Here is a 27,254-nt window from a genome sequence, read left to right as displayed (position 1 = left end):
CTCAACTTTGATCACAGAAATGAATTACTATGTAAAATATTTTAAAATTGAAAACAGCTGTTTTAAATTGGAATAATATTTCACAATATTACAGTTTTTGTTTGTATTTTTAATCAAATAAATGCAGCCTTGGTGAGCAGAAGAGACTTCTCCTAAAAACATAAAAAATCTTACTGACCCCAAACTTTTGAACGGTAATATATATATATATATATATATATATATATATATATATATATGTGTGTGTGTGTGTGTGTGTGTATATATATATATATATATATATATATATATATATATATATATATATATATATATATATATATATATAAATATAGCTGCGAGCAGCGATGGAGGGCCAAAGCCGGCGGTACCGCCAACCTGGTGCCTTTAGGTAACTAAAGGCACCGGGGTTGCGGTGCCACCGGCTTGGGCCCGTAATCGCTGCTCGCAGCTATATTTATTATTATTATTATTATTTTGTCAAGGTTCCGGGCACTTTTGGGGCCCTTAACATACTCGAAAACTCTTGAAACTTTGCACACGGGTCAGAACCCGCGGCCATCAGGGCCGGGCTGAAGCTGGTACCCGGGCGTGGCAGGGGGGCTCGACAGCGCCCCCTGGAACGGGATCCGAACACGTGTCCATAAATCAAACATGCTTGCATGTAATAATATGAAACTCGGTACACATATAGATCTCATCGGGCCGAACAACTTTCGTGCTCTAAGTTTTACGCCAGCCCAACAGGAAGTCGGCTATTTAGGGTTGTTTGGAAACGCATGCTGTGGAATTTAATGTACTCCTCCTAGGGAATTGATCCAATTGCCTCCAAACTCGGTCAGCATGAAGTCAAGACATTGAGGATGCTAAATTGCGGACGGATTTTTGATATCTCGAACGGTTTGGCCGTGGCGAGGAAACGAATTTATGGCGAATAATGAAAACAGGAAGTGTGTTATAACTCCTGCATACATTAACTGATCTTGATGAAACTTCAGCAGTGTGTTCGTGGTAAAAGGCCGATCACATGGATGTGACTATTGTGAGTCAAAATTATAGCGCCACCAACTGGCAGCAGGAATGTGTCACTTTCAAAATGCTTTGAAATCACCCTCTTATTTTTACCCGATTTGCTTCAAACTTTATGTGTACAATGTAGACACACGGCAGATGTAGACCTGTGAAAGGATTATTGATATCTTAGATACTGTTGCCGTGGCAACGCATCAAACTTTAAAATTCTTTTTTTATGCTTTTGAGACTCTTAACATACTTGAAATTGCATGAAACTCGACAGACACATCACACTTATTAGCCAGTCGACATGTGCAAAGTTTCAGAAACGGGCGTGGTGAGGGGCTCAGTAGCGCCACCTTTAGTCAAAAATGGGGGCTTAGTTTTACATAGAGTCACAAAACTCGGTTCGTATATTGTTCTCATCAAGCCGGACAACTTTCTAATTTACATTCATTAGCTCCAACCAAAAGGAAGTCAGATATTTTAGTTTGAATGTGATTATTTGGAGAATTTTCTCTCTCTCTGTCTGTCTCTGTGTGTGTGAGGGGTGGGAGGGATTTCTCTGTTGAGTTTAATGTTTGTTTTCAAGGTTTCAGGGGCTTTTGGGACCCTTAACGTGCTCGAAAACTCTTGAAACTTTGCACACAGGTCAGAACCCACTGCCATCAGGGCCGGGCTGAAGCTGGTACCTGGGCGTGGCTGGGGGGCTCAACAGCGCCCCCTTGAATGGGGTTCTAAAACTTGGTCCATATATCAAACACGCTTGCATGAATTAATATGAAACTCGGTACACATATAGATCTCATCGTGCCAAACAACTTTCCCCTGGTCAAGTTTTACGCCACCCCAACAGGAAGTCGGCTATTATGGGTTGTTTGGAAAACGCTTGCTGTGGAATGTGAAATACTCCTCCTAGAAAATTCACCGTGTCCCCTCCAAACTCGGTGTGCATGTAGTCAAGACTTTGAGGATGCTAAATTGCGGACGGATTTTTGATATCTCGAACGGTTTGGCCGTGGCGAGGAATCGAATTTATGGCGAGAAAAGAGAAACACGAAGTGGAATAACTTCTGCATACATTAACTGATCTTGATGAAACTTCAGCAGTGTGTTCGTGGTAAGAGGCCGATCAGATGGATGTAACTATTGTGAGTCAAAGTTATAGCGCCACCAACTGACAGCAGGAAGTGTGTCACTTTCAACATGCTTTTGACAAAAGTGGGGGGGTTAGTTTTAAATACAGTAAAAAAAAAATTAGTTTTATATTTTTCTCATCAAGCCGGACAACTTTCTAATTTACATTCATTAGCTCCAGCCATCAGGAAGTCAGATATTTTGGTCTGAATGTGGATTTTTTTGCAAAATCAGCCTCTGAATTTTTAGCCACTCCTCTTAAACTATTTATTTTATTCCCACCAAACTTTTTCAACATTATGAAAATACATTAAATATGCTAAATTGTGAACGGATAAAAAATATCTCAAACGGTTTTGCTATGGCGAGGGATTAAAGTAATGTCCAAAAAGGAAACACTAAAAGCCTCAAATTTTCTAAAAATGTAATTATATACCATTTATTTCTATATAAAAGTATACAAATATCACAACTAAACCCATTTTATTCTGTTTTTGCAATTCAAGAAGAATGAAAAAGTTAAAAACAGGCTATTTAGTGCTATTTGGTTAAACAAAAAAGCAAACATAGGGCTATACTGCCCTCTTGTGTCCAAAAGGACATCAAAATAGTATATAAAACTTTTTACCAGGTAGGCCAATATTGTATTTAAATATACATTTATTAGGTATGTGTCTGAGGATATTTTCCCACCGGTTAATCGAAGTGTGACACGAGCGGGTGCTTTTAAATCGCTAATATAAAAGTGAAAGAAAAATAATGTTGCACACACACGTTGGAAAGAATTATGCTTTTAAACAACACTAAACCGCCATTAGGTGTCGCCAGGCATCCATCTTAATAAGCGAGTCTTGATTCATTCGTTCAAACGATTCGTTCGAATGAGTCGATCATGATTAAGACAGATGTTTATTGATCATTCAATCTTTGAGTCAACCGATTCGTTAAAAATGCTGAATCGTTCAGTTATGAGAAAACACGTGATGCGTGATGGTTCTGCTGTGATCTTTGTTTAACTATTTTCGCTGCTGAAACAGAACAAAAACAGTCAATATTGCATCTAAAATGTAAGTGACTTAACTGGAACTGTTTATTAACCTGTTGTATGAAATCAATGTCACAGTTTCAACTGTGATTGTATTCAGGAAATGACACTCGTCAAGTGAGGTTGCTTCACTGTATCATATGTTATAAAATATATAAAACCTCCATATTTGTAATTTTTATAGTCAGCAGGCCTATGTTGTTAACTGATTTTTTTTTTTAAATAAAATCTCAAAAGGTTTTGCTATAGTGAGGGATTAAAGTAATGTCAAAAAAGGACAGACTAAAAGCCTCATATCTTCTAAAAATGCAATTATACACCATTTATTTCTATATAAAATTATACAAATATCAGAACTATACCCATTTTATTCTTTTTCTTCTTTTTTTTTCTTTTTTTTTAATTTAAGAATTATGTTTGAGTTTAAAAACAACCAGAATGTTTCAGTCCAAAAACTAGATAAATCATGTCATGTCATGGATTGCTTAAATGTATTTTTATTTTTTTATTTCGTTTTGGCTTGTTTGTAGTTATTTTTTTTATTCTTGTTCCGTTCTGAATATCATTACATTTAAAGGATTTGTTGTGGAATATTTTGAGTGTATCATAAAATCAGAATAATTCTCTCGATTTAGTGATTCCCTAGTTATCTTTTTATTAGATTTTTTTTCGTTGTTCTAATCAGGTCAGGCAAGTAAAATTCTCTGTCTTGTCCCTAAAATGTATATATATATATACACACACAGTATATAATGTATATGATGTATATATATATACTGTGTGTGTGTATATATATATATATATATATATATATATATATATATATATATATATATATATATATACACATATATATACATACACATATATATATATATATACATATACATATATATGTATATGTATATATATATATATATATATATGTGTATGTATATATATGTGTATATATATATATATATATATATATATATATATATATATATATATACACACAGTATATGATGTGTATATATATATATATATATATATATATATATATATATATATATATACACACACATATATATATAAATATAGCTGCGAGCAGCGATGAAGGGCCAAAGCCGGCGGGACCGCCACCCCGGTGCCTTTAGGTAACTAAAGGCACCGGGGTGGCGGTGCCACCGGCTTGGGCCCGTAATCGCTGCTCGCAGCTATATTTATTATTATTATTATTTTTTTTTTTCTACTTCTCGGGCACTTTTGGGGCCCTTAACGTGCTCGAAAACTCTTGAAACTTTGCACACAGGTCAGAACCCGCGGCCATCAGGGCTGGGCTGAAGCTGGTACCCGGGCGTGGCAGGGGGGCTCGACAGCGCCCCCTGGAACGGGATCCGAACACTTGTCCATAAATCAAACACACTTGCATGTAATAATATGAAACTCGGTACACATATAGATCTCATCGGGCCGAACAACTTTCGTGCTCTAAGTTTTATGCCAGCCCAACAGGAAGTCGGCTATTATGGGTTGTTTGGAAACGCATGCTGTGGAATTTGATGTACTCCTCCTAGGGAATTCACCCGATCACCACCAAACTCGGTGTGCATGAAGTCAAGGCATTGAGGATGAAAAATTGCCAGGGGATTTTTGATATCTCGAACGGTTTGGCCATGGCGAGGAAACGAATTTATGGCGAATAATGAAAACAGGAAGTGTGTTATAACTTCAGCATACATTAACTGATCTTGATGAAACTTCCGCAGTGTGTTTGTTGTAAGGGGCCGATCACATGGATGTGACTTTTGTGAGTCAAAGTTATAGCGCCACCAACTGGCAACAGGAAGTTTGTCACTTTCAAAATGCTTTGAAATCACTCTCTTATTTTTACCCGATTTGCTTCAAACTTTATGTGTATAATGTAAACACACGGCAGATGTAGACCTGTGAAAGGACTATTGATATCTTAGATACTGTTGCCGTGGCAACGCATCAAACTTTAATATTCTTTTTGGATGCGTTTGAGACTCTTAGCATGCTTGAAATTGGATGAAACTCGACAGATACATAACACTTATTAGCCAGTAGACATGTGAAAAGTTTCAGAAACGGGCGTGGCAGGGGGGCTCGACAGCGCCCCCTTGAAAGGGGTCTGAAAACTTGGTCCATATATCAAACACGCTTGCATGAATTAATATGAAACTCGGTACACGTATAGATCTCATCGGGCTGAACAACTTTCCCTCTGTCAAGTTTCACGCCAGCCCAACAGGAAGTCGGCTATTATGGGTTGTTTGGAAAACGTTTGCTGTGGAATGTGAAGTACTCCTCCTAGAGAATTCATCCCATATCCACCAAACTCGGTCAGCATGAAGTCAAGACATTGAGGATGCTAAATTGCGGACGGATCTTTGATATCTTGAACGGTTTGGCCGTGGCGAGGAAATTAATTTATGGCGAGAAAAGAGAGACACAAAGTGTTATAACTTCTGCATACATTAACTGATCTTGATGAAACTTCAGCAGTGTGTTTGTGATAAGAGGCCGATCAGATGGATGTAACTATTGTGAGTCAAAGTTATAGCGCCACCAACTGGCAGCAGGAAGTGTGTCACTTTCAACATGCTTTTGACAAAAGTGGGGGGGTTAGTTTTACCAACAGTTACAAACATGAGTATATATATTGGTCTCACCGAGCCGGACAACTTTCTAATTAACAGTCATTAGCTCAGAGCAAAAGAAAGTCAGATATTTTGGTTTGAATGTGGATTTTTTGGATATTTCAGACTCTGAGTTTTTAGCTACTCTTCCAAACTGGCTTATTTTATTCACACCAAACTTTTTCAAAATGATGAAAATACATTAAAGATGCTAAATTGTGAACGGATATTAAACATCTCAAATGTTTTTGCTATAGTGAGGGACTGAAGTAATGTACAAAAATTAAACACTAAAAGCCTCATCTTCTAAAAATTTAATTATACACCATTTATTTCTATAAAAGTATACAAATATCACAACCAAACTCATTTTATTCATTTTTTTTTTTAAATTTAATAATTATTTATAAGTTTAAAAATAGTAATTGTACTGTTTAGTCTCATAAAAGTCAAGTCATACATAGGGCTATACTGCCCTCTTGTGTTCAAAATCAGGTAGGCCTATTGTATTTACATAAAAATATACTAGGTATGTGACGGTGAGAATATTTTACCACCGGTTAATCGACGTGTGACACCGCTGGGGGCTTTTGAATCGCTAACTTAAAAACGAAAGTAAAATATTCCGAAAGTCCGCACTGACATTGATAGTGGTTGATAATAATAATAATAATTTGTTACATTTATATAGCGCTTTTTCTGAGACCTCAAAGCGCTTTACATAGATGGGGGGAATCTCCTCAACCACCACCAATGTGCAGCATCCACTTGGATGATGCGACGGCAGCCATATTGCGCCAGAACGCACACCACACACCAGCTTACTGGTGGAGAGGAGACAGTGATGAAGCCAATCAGTATATCAGTACATGGGGATGATTAGGAGGCCATGATGGATAGAGGCCAAGGGGCAAATTTGGCCAGGATGCCGGGGTTACACCCCTACTCTTTTTCGAAGGACATCCTGGGATTTTTAATGACCACAGAGAGTCAGGACCTCGGTTTAACGTCTCATCCGAAGGACGGTGCTCTTTTGGCAGTATAGTGTCCCCGTCACTACACTGGGGCATTAGGACTCACACAGACCACAGGGTGAGCGGTTGAGCGGGCGTTTCAAATGAATTCCTATGGAAGTAGGAATAAACTGAAAAATGTTCACTCTGTTCTGCTCGTTCCTTGTCGTGGATGCGCACCATGAATGCCCGTGCAGCCATGAGCATTTTAGTTTAATTTTAAAATTAGTGCCTTTCGGGGGGTGGATTGCTTGAAATTATTTTACAAAAGCACAATGTTGTGTCTTATTGCGACAGTACACAAATATAAGTTAACACTTTGCAGTTTGAATGTGGTCCGGTATAATGACGTATGTTTTTATGTGTCCACTGTTCCATCGCGCCCACGCCACACACACACACACACACACACACACGGTTTACTATCTTTGTGGGGACTCTCCATAGACTTAATGGTTTTTATACTTTACAAACTGTATATTCTATCTCCTCACACTAACCCTACCCCTAAACCTACCGATTACAGAAAACTTTCTGCATTTTTACATTTCCAAAAAGACTCATTCTGTATGATTTCTAAGCTTGTTTACCCATGGGGACCTCTATTTAGGTCCCCACTGTGACACGAGTCCCCATGAGTCTGTGTGCATTCAGGTTGAAGTCCCCACCGGGATAGAAAAACATGAACACACATGCACACACACACACACACACACACACACACATTCCAGCATTGCAATCTTGACATCGCAGCCTGTTCATTATAGCCATATATATATATATATATATATATATATATATATAGCTGCGAGCAGCGATGAAGGGCCAAAGCCGGCGGTACCGCCACCCCGGTGCCTTTACCTAAAGGCACCGGGGTTGCGGTGCCACCGGCTTGGGCCCGTAATCGCTGCTCGCAGCTATATTTATTATTATTATTATTGTTGTTCAAGGTTTCGGGGGCTTTTGGGGCCCTTAACGTGCTCAAAAACTAATGAAACTTTGAACACAGGTCAGAAGCTGCGGCCATTAGGGCCGGGCTGAAGATGGTACCTGGGCGTGGCAGGGGGGCTCGACAGCGCCAAAGCCGGCGGTACCGCCACCCCGGTGCCTTTACCAAAAGGTGCCACCGGCTTGGGCCCGTAATCGCTGCTCGCAGCTATATTTAGGGCCCAAGCCCTGAAAGGGCGAAGGCCCTATTGTTTTCGTAAGGATTTTTCTTTATTAGGGCCCAAGCCCTGAAAGGGCGAAGGCCCTATTGTTTTCGGTAGGATTATTTATTAGGGCCCAAGCCCTGAAAGGGCGAAGGCCCTATTGTTTTCGGTAGGATTATTAGGGCCCAAGCCCTGAAAGGGCGAAGGCCCTATTGTTTCCGGTAGGATTATTAGGGCCCAAGCCCTGAAAGGGCGAAGGCCCTATTGTTTTCGTAAGGATTATTATTTTTATTTTTTTTATTTTTATTTTTATTTTTATTTTTCTTCATTATTTTTTTTTTTGCCTTTTTGCCACTTTTGGGGCCCTTAACATGCTCAAAAACTCTTGAAACTTTGCACAAAGGTCAGAACCCGCGGCCATCAGGGCCGGACTGAAGCTGGTACCCGGGCGTGGCAGGGGGGCTCAACAGCGCCCCCTGGAACAGCATCCAAAAACTTGGTCCATAAATCAAACACGCTTGCATGTAATAATATGAAACTCGGTACACATATAGATCTCATTGGGCCGAACAACTTTCATGCTCTAAGTTTTATGCCAGCCCAACAGGAAGTCGGCTATTCAGGGTTGTTTGAAAAACGCATGCTGTGGAATTTAATGTACTCCTCCTACAGAATTCATCCGATCCCCACCAAACTCGGTCAGCATGAAGTCAAGACATTGAGGATGCTAAATTGCGGACGGATTTTTGATATCTCGAACGGTTTGGCCGTGGCGAGGAAACGAATTTATGGCGAATAATGAAAACAGGAAGTGTGTTATAACTCCTGCATACATTAACTGATCTTGATGAAACTTCAGCAGTGTGTTCGTGGTAAAAGGCCGATCACATGGATGTGACTATTGTGAGTCAAAATTATAGCGCCACCAACTGGCAGCAGGAAGTGTGTCACTTTCAAAATGCTTTGAAATCACCCTCTTATTTTTACCCGATTTGCTTCAAATTTTATGTGTATAATGTAGACACACGGCAGATGTAGACCTGTGAAAGGATTTTTGATATCTTTAATACTGTTGCCATGGCAACGCTTCAAACTTCAATATTCTCTTTTGATGCTTTTGAGACTCTTAACATACTTGAAATTGGATGAAACTCGACAGACACATCACATTTATTAGCCCGTAGACATGTGCAAAGTTTCAGAAACGGGCGTGGTGAGGGGCTCAGTAGCGCCACCTTTAGTCATAAGTGGGGGGGTTAGTTTTATCAACAGCAACAAAACTTGGTATGTGTATTGTTCTCATCAAGACGGACAACTTTCTAATTGACATTAACTATCTCCGACCAACAGGAAGAGAGATATTTTGGTTTGAATGTGGATTTTCTGAAGAATTTTCTCTCCCTCTCTCTGTGTCTCTGTGTGTGTGAGGGGAGGGGGGGATTTGACTATTGCTTTTATATTGTTAATCAAGGTTTCAGGGGCTTTTGGGGTCCTTAACGTGCTCAAAAACTCTTGAAACTTTGCACACAAGTCAGAACCCCCTGCCATCAGGGACGGGCAGAAGCTGGTACCCGGGCGTGGCTGGGGGGCTCAACAGCGCCCCCTTGAACGGGGTTCTAAAACTTGGTCCATATATCAAACACGCTTGCATGAATTAATATGAAACTCGGTACACATATAGATCTCATCGTGCCGAACAACTTTCCCCCAGTCAAGTTTTACGCCAGCCCAACAGGAAGTCGGCTATTATGGGTTGTTTGGAAAACGCTTGCTGTGGAATGTGAAATACTCCTCCAAGAAAATTCACCGTGTCCCCTCCAAACTCGGTGTGCATGTAGTCAAGACTTTGAGGATGCTAAATTGCGGACGGATTTTTGATATCTCGAATGGTTTGGCCGTGGCGAGGAATCGAATTTATGGCGAGTAAAGAGAAACACGAAGTGGAATAACTTCTGCATACATTAACTGATCTTGATGAAACTTCAGCAGTGTGTTCGTGGTAAGAGGCCGGTCAGATGGATGCAACTATTGTGAGTCAAAGTTATAGCGCCACCAACTGGCAACAGGAACAGTGTCACTTTCAAAATGCTTTTAACAAAATGGGGGGGTTACTTTTACCCACAGTTACAAAAATCAGTACATATATTGGTCTCATCGAGCCGGACAAGTTTCTAATTTACAGTCATTAGCTCTGACCAACAGGAAGTCAGATATTTTGGTTTGAATGTGGATTTATTTGCAAAATCGGCCTCTGAATTTTATATATATATATATACATATATATATATATATATATATATTTTAAAGTGACAAGACAGAGAATATTACTTGTCCGATATATATATATATATATATATATATATATATATTACATTTTTATATATATATATATATATATATATATATATATATATATATATATATATATATATAAAAATGTAATATATATAAAAATGTAATATATATATATATATATATATATATATATATATATATATATATATATATATAAATATAGCTGCGAGCAGCGATGGAGGGCCCAAGCCGGTGACACCGCCACCCCGGTGCCTTTAGTGTAACTAAAGGCAACAGGGTAGCGGTGCCACCGGCTTGGGCCCGCAATCGCTGCTCGCAGCTATATATATATATATATATATATATATATATATATATATATTTAGGGCCCAAGCCCTGAAAGGGCGAAGGCCCTATTGTTTTCGGTAGGATTATTTATTAGGGCCCAAGCCCTGAAAGGGCGAAGGCCCTATTGTTTTCGTTAGGATTATTTTTATTATTATTATTTTTTTTCTACTTCTCGGGCACTTTTGGGGCCCTTAACGTGCTCGAAAACTCTTGAAACTTTGCACACAGGTCAGAACCCGCGGCCATCAGGGTTGGGCTGAAGCTGGTACCCGGGCGTGGCAGGGGGGCTCGACAGCGCCCCCTGGAACGGGATCCGAACACTTGTCCATAAATCAAACACACTTGCATGTAATAATATGAAACTCGGTACACATATAGATCTCATCGGGCCGAACAACTTTCGTGCTCTAAGTTTTATGCCAGCCCAACAGGAAGTCAGCTATTATGGGTTGTTTGGAAACGCATGCTGTGGAATTTGATGTACTCCTCCTAGAGAATTCATCCAATCTCCTCCAAACTCGGTCAGCATGAAGTCAAGACATTGAGGATGCTAAATTGCGGACGGATTTTTGATATCTCGAACGGTTTGGCCATGGCGAGGAAATGAATTTATGGCGAATAATGGAAACAGGAAGTGTGTTATAACTTCTGCATACATTAACTGATCTTGATGAAACTTCAGCAGTGTGTTTGTTGTAAGAGGCCGATCACATGGATGTGACTATTGTGAGTCAAAGTTATAGTGCCACCAACTGGCAGCAGGAAGTGTGTCACTTTCAAAATGCTTTGAAATCACTCTCTTATTTTTACCCGATTTGCTTCAAACTTTATGTGTATAATGTAGACACACGGCAGATGTAGACCTGTGAAAGGATTTTTTATATCTTTAATACTGTTGCCATGGCAACGCTTCAAACTTTAATATTCTTTTTTGATGCTTTTGAGACTCTTAACATACTTGAAATTGGATGAAACTCGACAGACACATCACATTTATTAGCCCGTAGACATGTGCAAAGTTTCAGAAACGGGCGTGGTGAGGGGCTCAGTAGCGCCACCTATAGTCATAAGTGGGGGGGTTAGTTTTATCAACAGCAACAAAACTTGGTATGTGTATTGATCTCATCAAGACGGACAACTTTCTAATTTACATTAACTATCTCCAACCAACAGGAAGAGAGATATTTTGGTTTGAATGTGGATTTTCTGAAGAATTTTCTCTCCCTCTCTCTGTGTCTCTGTGTGTGTGAGGGGAGGGGGGGATTTGACTATTGCTTTTATATTGTTAATCAAGGTTTCAGGGGCTTTTGGGGTCCTTAACGTGCTCAAAAACTCTTGAAACTTTGCACACAAGTCAGAACCCCCTGCCATCAGGGACGGGCTGAAGCTGGTACCCGGGCATGGCAGGGGGGCTCAACAGCGCCCCCTTGAACGGGGTCCGAAAACTTGGTCCATAAATCAGACACGCTTGCATGTAATAATAATATGAAACTCGGTACATATATAGATCTTATCGGGCCGAACAACTTTCGTACTTTTACTTTTTACGCCAGCCCAACAGGAAGTCAGCTATTAAGGGTTGTTTGGAAACGCATGGTCTGGTATTTGAAACACTTCTCCTAGGGAATTCACCCGATCGCCACCAAACTCGGTGTGCATGAAGTCAAGGCATTGAGGATGAAAAATTGCCAGGGGATTTTTGATATCTCGAACGGTTTGGCCGTGGCGAGGAAACGAATTTATGGCGAATAATGGAAACAGGAAGTGTGTTATAACTTCTGCATACATTAACTGATCTTGATGAAACTTCAGCAGTGTGTTTGTTTTAAGAGGCCGATCACATGGATGTGACTATTGTGAGTCAAAGTTATAGCGCCACCAACTGGCAGCAGGAAGTGTGTCACTTTCAAAATGCTTTGAAATCACCCTCTTATTTTTATCCGATTTGCTTCAAACTTTATGTGTATAATGTAGACACATGGCAGATGTAGACCTGTGAAAGGATTATTGATATCTTAGATACTGTTGCCGTGGCAATGCATCAAACTTTAATATTCTTTTCGGATGCTTTTGAGACTCTTCACATGCTTGAAAATGCATGAAACTCGACAGACACATCACATTTATTAGCCAGTAGACATGTGCAAAGTTTCAGAAATGGGCATGGTGAGGGGCTCAGTAGCGCCACCTTTAGTCAAAAATGGGGGCTTAGTTTTTCCTAGAATCACAAAAATCGGTATGTATATTGTTCTCATCGAGCCGGACAACTTTCTAATTCACAGTCATTAGCTCAGACCATCAGAAAGTCAGATATTTTGGTTTGAATGTGGATTTTCTGGAGAATTTTCTCTCTCTCTCTCTGTCTCTGTGTGTGTGTGTGTGTGTGTGTGTGTGTGTGTGTGGAGGGGGTGGGGGGGATTTGTCTATTCCATTTAATCTTTGTTTTTCAAGGTTTCAGGGGCTTTTGGGGCTCTTAACATGCTCAAAAACTCTTGAAACTTTGCACACAGGTCAGAGCCCACGGTCATCAGGGCCGGGCTGAAGCTGGTACCCGGGCGTGGCAGGAGGCGTAACAGCGCCCCCTTGAACACGGTCTGAAAACTTGGTCCATATATCAAAAACTCTTGCATGAATTAATATGAAACTCGGTACACATATAGATCTCATGGGGCTGAACAACTTCCGCACTCTAAGTTATTAGCTCCGCCCAACAGGAAGTCGGCTATTATAGGTTGTTTGAAAAACGCATGCTGTGGAATTTGATGTACTCCTCCTACAGAATTCATCCACTCGCCTCCAAACTCGGTCAGCATGAAGTCAAGACATTGAGGATTCTAAATTGCGGATGGATTTTTGATATCTCAAACGGTTTGGCCATGGCGAGGACACAAATTTATGGCGAGAAAAGAGAAACACGAAGTGTTATAACTTCTGCATACATTAACTGATCTTGATGAAACTTCAGCAGTGTGTTCGTGGTAAGAGGCCGGTCAGATGGATGTAACTATTGTGAGTCAAAGTTATAGCGCCACCAACTGGTAGCAGGAAGTGTGTCACTTTCAAAATGCTTTTGACAAAAGTGGGGGGGTTACCTTTACCCACAGTTACAAAAATCTGTATGCATATTGGTCTCATCGAGCCGGACAACTTTCTAATTTACAGTCATTAGCTCCGAGCAACAGGAAGTCAGATATTTTGGTTTGAATGTGGATTTTTTGGATATGTCAGACTCTTGAGTTTTTAGCTACTCCTCCTAAGTGGTTTATTTTATTCACACCAAACTTTTTCAACATGATAAAAATACATTAAAGATATATTTTTATATATATATATATATATATATATATATATATATATATATATATATATATATATATATATAAATATAGCTGCGAGCAGCGATGAAGGGCCAAAGCCGGGGGCACCGCCACCCCGGTGCCTTTAGGTAACTAAAGGCACCGGGGTGGCGGTGCCACCGGCTTGGGCCCGTAATCGCTGCTCGCAGCTATATTTATTATTCTTCTTCTCCGCATTTAATTGCATTTTTGAGGGCCTAAACATGCTCGAAAACTCACGAAACTTTGCACACGTGTCAGAACTGGTGAAAATTTACATCTGATATAGGTTTCAGAATTGGGCGGGGCAAAATGGCTCGATAGCGCCACCTATAAAAGTTCAACGGAGTGCGCCTCCCGCTGTGTTCCACGTACGTGTACGAAATTCAGTACATATATGTAATGACATAATACCTACAAAAAAGTCTCTTGGAGCGTAGCCCTAAACCCAACAGGAAGTCAGCCATTTTGAACTTCCTCTCAGATTTTTGTGCAGTTTTTGCCATTTTCAGGCCTCGTACTTTAACGAACTCCTCCTACAGTTTTAATCTGATCATCTTCAAATTTGGTGAGTGTAATCTTAAGGCCTTTGCGGCGTTAAATTGCGAAGATCTTGAGTTTTCGTCGAAGGGCGGGTCCTCGGCGGCCTGACAAATTTCGATGTTTCGCCATGAAACAGGAAGTTGCTGTAACTCAGGCATGGAATGTCCAATCTGCCCCAAACTTCACACGTTTGATAAGCATTCTGTCCTGAACACATGACCATGCTCATATTCAGTTACAGTCATAGCGCCACCTGCTGGCAACAGGAAGTGACATGTTTAACACTGTTGTGGACTCCTAATAACATATAAAAAAGTGCCAGCAAGTGCTAAACATGCTAACAACATAATATAAACATGCTAAAACATGCTAGCAAACACTTAGCTAAGTGCTAAAGCATGCTATTACTGCAATTGAATAGGAATTTGCTGTAACTCAGGCATGGAATGTCCAATCTGCCCCAAACTTCAAACGTTTGATAAGAATCATGGCCTGAACACATGTCCATGCTCAAATTCAGTTATAGTAATAGCGCCACCTACTGGCAACTGGAATTGACATGTTTAACACGTTGATGCTGTTCTAGCAACATGTTAAAAATGCCATTGAGTTCTAAACATGCTAGAAACATGTTAAAACATGCTAGCAATACTTAGCTAAGTGCTAAAGCATGCTAATTCAATGAAACAGGATGTTGTTGTTACTCAAGAAGGCAATGTCCAATCTGCGTCAAACTTCACACTTTTGATAAGCGTTCTGTCCTGAACACATGACCATGCTCATATTCAGTTACATTTATAGCGCCACCTGCTGGCAACAGGAAGTGACATGTTAAACACTGTTGTGGACTCCTGATAACATATAAAAAAGTGCCAGCAAGTGCTAAACATGCTAACAACATACTAGAAGCTAAAACATGCTAGCAAACACTTAACTAAGTGCTAAAGCATGCTATTACTGCAATTATGTATGCTGTTTTTTTTTTGTTTTTTTTATAATTTATAATGCTGATTCTTCAGGTATGTGGTTAAATAGGGTAGGCAAATATAAGCCTTGGCTTCAGCCTACTCCTTTTTTTTTGTTATTTCATTGTTAAATTTAACAGAAAAATAAATAAAGAATAAAAATTGTTGGAAACATTTGGGATAATGTAAGTATACAAGTAAACAAAATATATAACATTGTTCTAGTGGTTTTGGATATTTGAATCCAAAAATCTTACATATTGTGCCTTTGAACTGTTGCTTCCAGTATCTTTTGTAAAGTATTTGACAAACAGTGTAATAATTGTAGCAATATTTATTAAGAATGGGTCAAACACTAATTAAATAAGAAAAAAATCAAGGAGGGAATAGAAAACAAGAACATAATAGAAGCCTGAATCAACAATCAGGCTATCAAAACCGATTATGTAAACAAGTTGGTCTAATTTATGAGATGAGTATTGAGCTGAGTATGAGGATGTATGTCACAAGTAACACACAGTTTGTGGTTCCACTAGAGCAATGGACACATAAATAAAGGACACATAAATCCCCTAATAAAGCAGGAACAAGTTATTTTGGGGGTGGAGCCCTCCCCAAAGGGAGGGGTGTTTGTGTTTGGGTGTCCATTTCGAATATCAACAGTGTTTCTCAGAAATCACTTTACTGCACCTTTAATAGACATAGATAATCCTCACACAGTCGATAGGGAGACTATGAGTGCCTGGGCCTGCTTTACTGATTGGCTTAACATCTAGTGGCTTGACTTATGTGTAACTGGGCTAGCGAAGCCCAGTTATGTAACTAGTGACTTTAGCCATGTGTACCTGGATGCCATACCCTTATAGTCCAGGCAAAGTAACTCATTTTGGAGCCAAAAATAGAATTAATTGTTAAAGAATTTTTTTCAGCATAGATCATTTTTATGATGTGTCCAGAAAAACATACTAAAAGTCCTAAGAAATCCTAGTTGAGGAAATAATTATGTTAAATTCTCATCAATCCGAGATGTGTGCCAATAAGGCCAGGCAACAATACACCCCAATGGGGCTATTTTTTTTTTTCCTTTACTCCTATCAAAATTAAACTTTACACAATGAAAGTACCCATGAAAAGTAAAAATTTTTGTATTACAAGTTTCTTTGAAAATTAATTTGAATATGCAAATGAGCTATACACTAATCGAACATAGGCTAAATACACCCGCATAGGCTTAATTTTTTCCTTTACTCCTACCACAAAAAAAAACTTTACACAATGAAAGTCTACAAGAAAAGTAAAACATTTTGTATTAGAAGTTTCTTTGAAAATTAATTTGAATATGCAAATGAGCAATATACTAATCGAATATGCCCAAAATACACCCTAATGGACTTATTTTTTCCTTTACTCCTATCACAATCAAACCTCACACAGTGAAAGTATACATGAAAAGTAACATTTTTGTTTTACAAGTTTCTTTTTAAAATATATTTTAAATATGCAAATGAGCTCAACACTAGGCCTAATTGACTTACTGTATGGCCAAGATACCATAAAGTCACAAGTAGAAAAAACAGGGGCCAAATAACTAACACATTCATGTCCATTCAGTAAGTTAACCCATGCATAAACACGATCAATTTAAAGGATTAGTTCACCCCAAAATGAAAATGTCCTAATAATTTACGCACCCCAATGCCATCCAAGATATCCATGTCTTTCTTTCCTCAGTGGAAGAGAAATTATGTTTTTTGAGGAAAACATTTCTGGATTTTTCGTCTAACAATGGACTTCATTGGTTACCATCGATTTTAAGTCCAAATCAATGCAGTTTCAAAAGTCTTTGAAGTGTTTAAACGGACTGTACGCGAAGAAGAGATTGTTATCTAGCGAAACGATAGGTCATTTAAAAAAAAAAATTATAATTTGTAGACTTTTTAACTTCAATAGTTCGGATTGAGCTGATCAACAAACGGACAGGGAACTACGTCATCACATTGAAAGGTCGCGCCGGTGCCGGCAGAAGTACTGCCCCACTGTTTACAATGCGACCATACGTAGGAGGATAGTTCAAATAGTATTGTTTGCTATTATATAGTAATAGTATTCAGTGAATATGAATATGAATAGTGAATAACATTCTGATGAATATGAATAGTAGTTCAAATAGTATTGCCGGCGCCGACGTGACCTTTCAACGTGATGACGTAGTTCCCTGTCCGTTTGTTGATCAGCTCAATCTGAACTATTGAAGTTAAAAAGTCTATAAATTATTAAAAAAAAATTGAAAATGACCTATCGTTTCGCTAGATAACAACCTCTTCTTCAGCTGTGATCACGTACAGCCCGTTTAAACACTTCAAAGACTTTTGAAACTGCATTGATTTGGACTTAAAATCGATGGTAACCAATGAAGTCCATTGTTAGACGAAAAATCCAGAAATGTTTTCCTCAAAAAACATAATTTCTCTTCCACTGAGGAAAGAAAGACATGGATATCTTGGATGGCATTGGGGTGAGTAAATTATTAGGAAATTTTCATTTTGGGGTGAACTAATCCTTTAAAGTCACTTGCCACACTTACCTGGGTCACTTGCCACAAAAAGACTTATATTGACCTTAAGAATTGATTGCACAATCTTGCCTCCAGTTGCTTTCTAAATTCTTTTTATTTATTTTTTATTTTTTTTGCGAACAAGCCTTACCTAATGACATTCCCCCACAGATAACATAAGAAGAAAGTCAGAATAGCCATTTTAGTCATTAGTAAAATTTGGGGCTGGTAGATTTACAAATGATTGGTATTGTTGGTAAGATTACGAGATTACAGGCAAAAGTCATTCTTACCAACTAAACGATTCACTCTCACACAGAAGACAGATGAAAAACCAGATAGACACACTTTCCAGACATTCCAGCTCTTTACAATAATTTTGCCAGACACCAAAACTGCTTCTCTTTTTGTAGTTAGCAAGTATTTCAGACCAGGCGGGCCACACATCAGACTTCCACCGTTTGTAAAGTAGCTTTGCAGTGTTATGAGAAGCTAGCAACAGCAATATCTAGTTAGTTAAAGAAAAAAGAAAAAAAACTAAAATAAAATAAAATAAAAAACACCAGAAAGAAACTTCCCCTGTTGTTGCTACCTTGTCGTGGTGGGGAGGCTTGTTTGCCTCCGTGACCCTGAAGATTATACCGGTGGGGGTTATACCCCTGGCAGGTACTACCAAGCCAGGCAGTTTTCAGGTTAGAGGCCAGTCTAAAAGCAGCATTGCCATCACCCATTGGCAGTAGGATGATTGGATGAATATTGGGCCGATGTATTTGTCATACATATGAATGGTGTTTCTGCCTATGCAAATTAGGACATATTCAATAGGTGTGGCCCTCATGTGCATATTCTAATTCATTTCAAAAGAAACTTGTAATACAAAAAAAGTTACCTTTCATGTATACTTTTACTATGTAAAGTTTTATTGTGTTAGGAGTAAAGGAAAAAATTAAGCCTATGCGGGTGTATTTAGCCTATATTCGATTAGTGTATAGCTCATTTGCATATTCAAATTAATTTTCAAAGAAACTTGTAATACAAAAAATTTTACTTTTCATGGGTACTTTCATTGTGTAAAGTTTCATTTTGATAGGAGTAAAATGGAGATGTGTGCCAATAAGGCCAGGCAACAATACACCCCAATGGAGCTATTTTTTTCCTGGCCTTATTGGCACACATCTCGGATTGATGAGAATTTAACATATTTCCTCAACTAGGATTTCTTAGGACTTTTAGTATGTTGTTCTGGACACGTCATAGAAATGATCTATGCTGAAAAAAATTATTTTACAATTAGTCTGTCGTAAAACGCTACTTTGCCTGGACTATTAGGTTTGATTTACTATTGACCTAAACCTACTATGTGCCTGAGACTGTATGGCTCAAATTTGTTTAGTGTTTTGAAATAAAATGACTTGTAGCCAAGTCAATAGGGGGCGCTGCTGTGGGTATCCGCAGAAAGTGCGATTTGCCTTTAAATACGCCACTTCCTATGAGTGAACTTAGTGCACTTCCATTGCTTGGCGTGCAGGTGGTTGTTGGTCGCTGGAAGACTAAGTTCAGGTAAGTCTCTTTTAATAAGTGTTATGTCTTTATGAGCAGAGTGTTCTTAGTGCTCACATTCAAAAATGTTTTGTGATCATTTTGATGTGTTGGCCAAAAGCCAGCGACTTTATAGTGACAATGTCTTTGATGCAAACAGTCCGGGATAATGCCAGCTGTGTGAAATCATTTGGTTGCCTTTGATTTTTAGACATGTGCTTTAAAGGCCCTCATGCTGATGATGCAGTGGATGCTGAATGATCATATTGATCAGCATATTGCATGTGAATGTTTATGATTTATTGTTAAAGGTGCCTTATGTAAAAATTGAGGTAAAAATATCCAAAAAATGAGCTACACGCATCAAAAGAATGAGAAGAAATAAGGGCGATGATGTCATTAAAAAAATGTCAAGTTATAGTGCTGCAGAGATATCAACCTGAATTAGCATTAGCATTACTAGCCACGGCCCGACAGGTGTCGTAATACCAGTTTCGGCCATGGGAGGCGGTATGCCGGCAACATAACCACCAGCCAAACATGCAATACACGAATAACTCGCACGGCTTGTGGGCGTACTTGAACCTGATGTCAATCGTGTGGAAAGTAGCCTACAGCCCCACTACTACATTCAAATAAAATCTGATAAAAAAAGGAACAGAACCAGAGTAAACATTGGCACTGCTTTCCATCGCTGGAGACAACTAATGGACATGAAAAAAATGAGGTTTGACTTCGAACTTGCAACATTTCTTTTGGATTGGTAAGTAAGATGCTGTTAGTATTTCGTTAGAAGTTTGTTTTATATGTTTGTGTAGATTTTCGGGAAGTTATAACATAGAAATGTATCGAAGGCTGTTCGATAAACGTATATAACGTTCATAAAATACAGTATTGTAATATAGTACACATAGCACAATCTCTATTGCTCTTTTTTTCTTGCCAACTACGTGACCTATATTATGTAGCTATATTAAATGGCTTTCCTGAGGTAAATCTGACATAATTGTTCTCCAGCTGTGTTATTGACCTCTTCACGCTGATAAAAAACACTGATTGGTCTATTGGTTTATTATGTATGAGGAATACATTTTGGTAAGTTGTAGCCTAACGTTACTGTATCTTTCAGTGTTCGTGATTTTTTTACTATTAGCTAGTAGAGATGATCGGTTCACATGCGCTAGGGATCTGTCGTGTAACATTTACAAGTGCCAAAACGGTATTTATTGTTTGAATTGCGTAATAAAATTGACAGAATCTGAGAGCTGAGATTTTTTTTATAACCTGCTCTGTCTAGTCTGTCGGTCTCCGTGTCCTCTTTGCTTCGCGATTTTTCTGTGCGTGAGAAAATTGATGTGTGGCGTGAGAGCATGTGAAAAGTGTTTGCGTGTGTCTCACGGTGAATGCGTGAGAGTTGGAAGCTCTGGTTATGTTGGCGCTAGCTTGGTCAACATCAGCGAATGCTGTCTGTCAAATTAATGTAATTCAAACTAACAATAAAAATGTAATATGAACAAAACGAATATGAACATATTCACTGGTAAAGGTGAAGGGGAGTAGCTTGAAGATATTCATACTCTAGAGTAGACCAACTCACTTTCTGGAGGTATACTGCCCCCATCTGGTATGGAATGTGGAGTATGAATTTATTTATTTTTACACAAGGCACCTTTAAAGCAGATCGTTTTAATGTGTCAAATGATCAGTGGCAAACCTTTTGTACGCATCAAGACAAATGACTCTTTTGTAGCGAAGTAAATTAGTATTCCTGTTTTAGGAAGTGTATGGCTGCTGAAATCAGCCAAAAGCAACAGAGTATTTATTTCTATTTTGTTTATGTAATGCTGGGATAGTATAGCATATTTTAACTTTGTTGATTATAATAAATAAATCTAAATGGACAGTGGTTACTATTTGAAACTGTAATGTTATGATGTGATGTAAGGTCCCTTAAGTGTCACCTGCCCATATAGATTTAGAACAATAATATCTTAGTAAAAACCTAAAGTAATATTGACAAACTATATATCATCTGAAAACTTACAATCTCTAGTTTTCATATTTGGTGGCTGTTTTTTTTAAATTTTGTAATGTATCAATTTGCAACAATAATATTTCATATTCATTAGGCGTGTTTAGGCCTTTATTTTGAAATAGAAATAAACATGAAAAATCATAAAAGATTGGTAGAAACCTCAGTTTGTTTTCATGCCAAGAGTTCAAAAGATAACACCAATTACATTTTATGAGAAAAAAAGGTCTGAAAATGTTTTGAATATAAAAAAAAATATTATGGATTCTCGATTTGTGATGCGGCAGCGAGCTATAACGCACATATCTGCTCTTTTTATGTTTATTAGAGGTTGAAATCAAATCAAATACTGCCAAAACACCCATACTATTTCTGAATAGGAAACTTCATAAATTGTATGAAATTATGGAAATGCATGGTTCAGATCACTCAAAACATATATGAAAATGGAGGAGCCCTTATATGGTCAGTGAGGAAGCTGGCTGTCCATCTAGTGAAAAAGTTTGGTACTGCGCCCAAATAAAATCTTACTGAAAGCTTATTTTTTGAGATATCAACCTAAAATTTGGAACACAACTTGTTTAGATTTTTGGCTTTAATTTTCTAGCAGTTTTAGAGTAAAATATAGTTTGTAATATATATATTTTATATAAAATATAAATAATTATATCTTTACATTGTACATTTTCATAAACTCAAACTTATATAACTTTTTTTCTGTTTCACTGTCATAATTTATTTCACTTCTACAATAATCTGGCAAATGTCTTCTTTAAAACAAAACCAACCATATGTCTATATTCCAAAGCATTCTTGAATTACAACCATTTAAGTTTGTATAGTGATTTTTTTGTCTATGCGAAAAAAAGGGGGGGTGACAGTTAAAGGGTTAAAAGTATTATTATTATTTTCTATCTGTTTAGGTATAACAATTACACTTGTTTTTAATGAGAATGTAGTTTTGTTTTGCATCATGGGTTGACATATTGTGTATCTTTGTTTTATTCACTATTGTCTTTTCCTTTTAGAGTTATACTTGTCCTGTGCAACTGATCACTGTTTTCCCTAACTTTATTTTTGTGTATCAAATAGATTATGGTTTTGTGACTGTTGTTGTTAAATTTTTTTTGGCCCATGACTAGTCAGTTATACTTTTTGAATGGTTTACTTTGTGTACTATAGCTAGGCCATTACTAAAGGGGGAGATATTCACGCCTGTATAGACAGATTGTGTGTGTGAAATGGTGTGTGTTTGATTTTTCTCTTTTTTTTTGTCTTTTCTTTTTTTTGTGCATTAATGTGGTGTATAGGAAAATATTTTGGGGGGGGGGGGGGTAGTATTTCTTAATTTTTATATATTTATTTGTTTATTTGAAGTGTTATGTGGGAAATACGGCATTGAGTATGATTAACAGTGAAGTAACAATTGGGAACAATTCTATATTTTAGTGGGAAAATAGTGATTGAAATGATGATGTGAATTTGTTTTATTTTATTTCTGTTTTTGAAAAGAATAAAAAAGGTATAAGATGTTATACAATTAAGATAGTACATGCTCTGTGACTGTAAACTGAAGGATGAATTCAGTAGAGACTTAATGTTTAGATGGATTATTATGGGTCTTAATTTTTTTATTTTTTTATTTACCATCTATCTTTGTTTATTATAAAATGAATTGGAAATCATAGTTTTATAAAAATTAGTGTAGGCCTACATATCCTGGTATTTATGATTATAGACAATGTCTGTATTTAATATCTGTGTAGTGACTGCAGGTCTAGCCCATGCTAGGAATACAACAACAGTGCTTGCTTATTTAGCCTGGCTTCCAGAGAATAAATATGTACTTGTTTTGTAATCAGTTAAGTTGATGACAATAGCTAAATTAGCCTTACTATGGGAACCCCATAGTTACTTAAACTGCCATCTTTTATGAGCAAGTTTGGCCAACTTTTGAGTGAAATCAAATGAGACCAGAATCCACATATTTAATAAAAGAAATGCTTTGTTTATAGTAATTTAGCCTCCAGTATATTCATTGGATTGAATATTTGTGCCTCAGGTGATCTGGGATCTCCTATCCAAATAAAATTGGAGTAGCATAGTCAATATAGTCACCCCTTTGCCCCATTACAGACTGTCCACTTTTCTAAAGCAGTTGAATTTCAGACAGGCCTACAGAAAACACTATAAATAAGAAAAAGAGTAGGGTACCCTGACAGGTAACATCTCTGTAACCCTTTCAGCCACAAGAGCTCTTGGTTATCTCAGTATTATTCTTACCTTATATCCCCTCCAGAATGCCTGAATCAAAACTGCAGCTTGCTCGTCTGTTATAAGTAGAGAAACCGGAAGGTGCTTCCTGGGGCTGACAAAGAAAAGAGGCATTTCAAATGATGGCATATCGTTCATTACTTTATAATATTTAAAATCAACAACAATTCCTAGACTTGGTATATCAATCATAAAGTTGATATTTTACCCAGTTTTTGACTGTACCCTGCCCCCAAAATTAAAGCATTATATGTAAACCTTTCTCCAAATTTTTGGGACAAAAAGTCCCATACATTCTAAAAAAACAAAACAATGAAACATAATTAAAACAAAACACAAAATGCACTCTTATCATCATTAACACTTGGATTAATAACAGAAATAAATGCATGACCACCATAACACCATGCAGAATTCTCTATTGTAAGTCTCCAGATTTCTTTTTAAAAGGTGGTTTGTAAAGCACCCTCCAAACAGTTTTGTTTTTTCACCCATCGCAACCTTTTCCCTCCAACTGCATCAGCTGGGAGAATTGGATGTGTATCAATATATTGGGTCCGTGCATTAGCTCTTAAAGTGACAGCAATCTGAAATACTGCTGCTGTCTGTGTCATCAAACAACAAAGAGAAAATCACTCACTGCTCTTAATTTGTTATTAATTAATGTATTAACTCACTGCTATTAATTCTTTTTTGTCAGCATGTTTTGTTTGTTTTTTTATCTCAAAGTGCCGGCTCCCATTGACTTACATTATATGAATCACAGAGGACCACCGCTAAAAATCTTCTTTACTGTTCTACTAAAAGGTCACCTGCATCTTGGATGGCCTGAGGGTGAGTAAATTAACAGCAAAATTTCATTTTTGGGTGAACTATCCCTTTAAAATTATACCAAACATGAAAGGGAAAAAACTAGATAAAAAGTCCTAAGCTCTTTCTTTGAAGTCTTTCCTCAAAGAGATCTAAGTTTAATTGTTTCATTGCAGGGTGTTTGATCCCGTGTTCTTCTTAGCATGTGTCTTACACATGTATTTATGCCCATCGCTTGTTGAACAACCACAAAAGACGCCTGCTCTCCCCCTACTGACCTAACATGTAAACATTATGGGAAACACGCTATAGCCAGATAAAATTTAAACTTCTTCGGCTGAAGACCCAAGTTTGGTTTGAAGACGATAAACGTACCAAGCACAATGTTTTCTCACTATTCCTGATTTCTAACACACACTCACTGCGTCCGGCGTGATTTATGGCTTTTTAAGAGCAGAAACGAATGTTAATTGCAATGTGTAAATTGTGTGAGCTTATTTCACCCATTAGATCGAAATATCTGAAAAAGCCCATACATTTACCCACCCATAGACCCTCCCCTTGAAGAAATCAGGACAGAAGTGGTTGAAAGTGGACAAAAGAGATGAATTAAAACACCAGGTGTAAATGGGTATGTGTCTCCCTCGTGTGATCCGATCGACCAAAACGTTTCTCAATGCCTGGTGTAAACAGGGCCTCTGATTCTCAGGATCTATGGCTGAAACATACTAAAAAGCAGAATGAAGATCCTCAGAGCTGTCCAGAGAGATAGAGTTTCCCTGATGAGACCCAGTGTCTTACTGCTAGTAAGTACCATCAGTGGCGGTTCTAGACCACAGTAACTGGGGGGGCCAGGCAGGGGCCACTTGTGCTTTTAGGGGGCACACCTTTAACATTTATCTTAACCTATTTTCAGTATTATTTCAAGTAATTTTTCACCATGTCATGCATGACTGCAATCTCTAGAAAAAGCTAATAAATTATATTAGCTAAGCTAATAAAACAATTTCAATTCAAATGAATGTTTCATTATGTTTAATTGTAGTGTGATATAATGATCAATAATAACACATTTTTAGCATCTAAGCACATCTAGGCACTTTTTTACACCTGGGGTGGGCGATATGGCAATAATATCACATCACAATATTCTTTATTTTTTCAGGAAAATCACGATTTTATCACGATTCTTTTTTCATGTTGGTCTTTCTATTTTGCATGTGACTGAGCATTACAGCCAAACTAATGTCCCTATTTTAAAAACAAAGCCTTATAGGTAACAAAATATAAAATAAAAAAGAATGGCAGACATTTAGGCCAAAGTGGCGAAGATAAAAATCTGTCACTATTTTCTTTGTTATTAAAAATTAAGAACAGAGATACATATTACACATACACAACTTAATATACAAATTAAATAAATGTGCTTTAAATAAATGTGCAGATCACAGTGCTTTATTTTTTCAGCTATAGGTGTATTTAACAGTAGAATTGAAGAAAGTAATTAAATGAACAAATATGAAAATAAAACACAACAGACTTAAAGTTCTCAGTCAAGAGCAGTGAATGATTTCATCTGTGTGTTTTGTTGTTTTATTAACATTAAAGGGATAGTTCTCCCCCAAAAAAGTCATAATTTACTCTCTTAAGTTGTTTTAAACCTGAATAAGTTTCTTTCTTCTGTTGAAAATAAACGTTATTTGAAAGAATGTGAGTAACCAAACAGTTGATGTACCCCTGTGACTTCCATAGTATATTTTTTTCCTACTATGTATGGAAGTCAATGGGGACCAGCAACTGTTTGGTTTTGGGTGAACTATCTCTTTAAGGACAAGCAGTGACAAGCAGATTTTAATTAATTTTCTCTGTTTGCTTTCACTTTAGACATAACCAACTTTGTTTATGTAAACATTGTCTGTATTTGACAGTATTAGCGCAATATAAGACTCAAAAGATAACTTAGTCCAGTAACAGGCTTTTAGTGCATGTGCGCATCGAGTGTACGCGCTCAGTAAAGCGCATGTTTGAACAGCGCATCAGCAGCGAATGACATGTTTAACCGGCAAGGCTTTAAAGCACATGCAAATGATGAACTTTTGTGAACTGCAGTGTCCCGTTCCTCTGCGTTAACATTTGATGTGAATATACGTCGTGCTGCAGTGTACCCTATAGATGAAGGCGCCGCAACTGATAAAATGCGCAGTTGTTTGGTGTGATTTTACGATTCCAAATTTAGGGGGGCCAGAGGGGGGGGCAAGCTTGGTGACACGGGGGCCCCCCCCTAGAACCGCCACTGAGTACCATCACTACACACTCATCACTGAGTGTGTGGTGTGACACCACATCACTGGTGGTGACCAGTACCATCACCACACACTATTGACACCTGACCTTGATGAAGAGGTAGACGTAAACAAATGGAACCAGAGATGGCTCATTCAGTGGTTCTGGACCCAAATCACCCAGTTACAAGGATGCTCATTCAGCATGTTGACCGCAACCTAAAGCACTCTAGCTTTTTGGGGAACTAAGGTGCAAGTACTGAATAATTCGGGGT

The 27,254-nt window shown here is 37.9% G+C and overlaps 1 protein-coding gene across 2 annotated transcripts in view; it reads right to left on the bottom strand.

Annotated features, from left to right (window-relative positions):
* Positions 1-27,254, bottom strand: part of iqck (IQ motif containing K) — a 170,963-nt gene that overhangs the window by 87,591 nt on the left and 56,118 nt on the right. For both annotated transcript variants that reach the window (XR_014607739.1, XM_084124587.1), the window contains one exon: positions 23,897-23,981. Coding sequence is in view for 1 of the 2 variants with exons in the window: in XM_084124587.1 (XP_083980713.1) it covers positions 23,897-23,981 (85 nt within the window). In the remaining variant the exon portion in view is untranslated. The remainder of the gene's footprint in view (positions 1-23,896; positions 23,982-27,254) is intronic.

This window comes from Abramis brama, assembly GCF_963993115.1.
Source record: "Abramis brama genome assembly, chromosome: 9".
Taxonomy (NCBI): domain Eukaryota; kingdom Metazoa; phylum Chordata; class Actinopteri; order Cypriniformes; family Leuciscidae; genus Abramis; species Abramis brama.
Note: the sequence above shows the minus strand (reverse complement) of the source record. Positions and strands in the feature narration are given on the sequence as shown.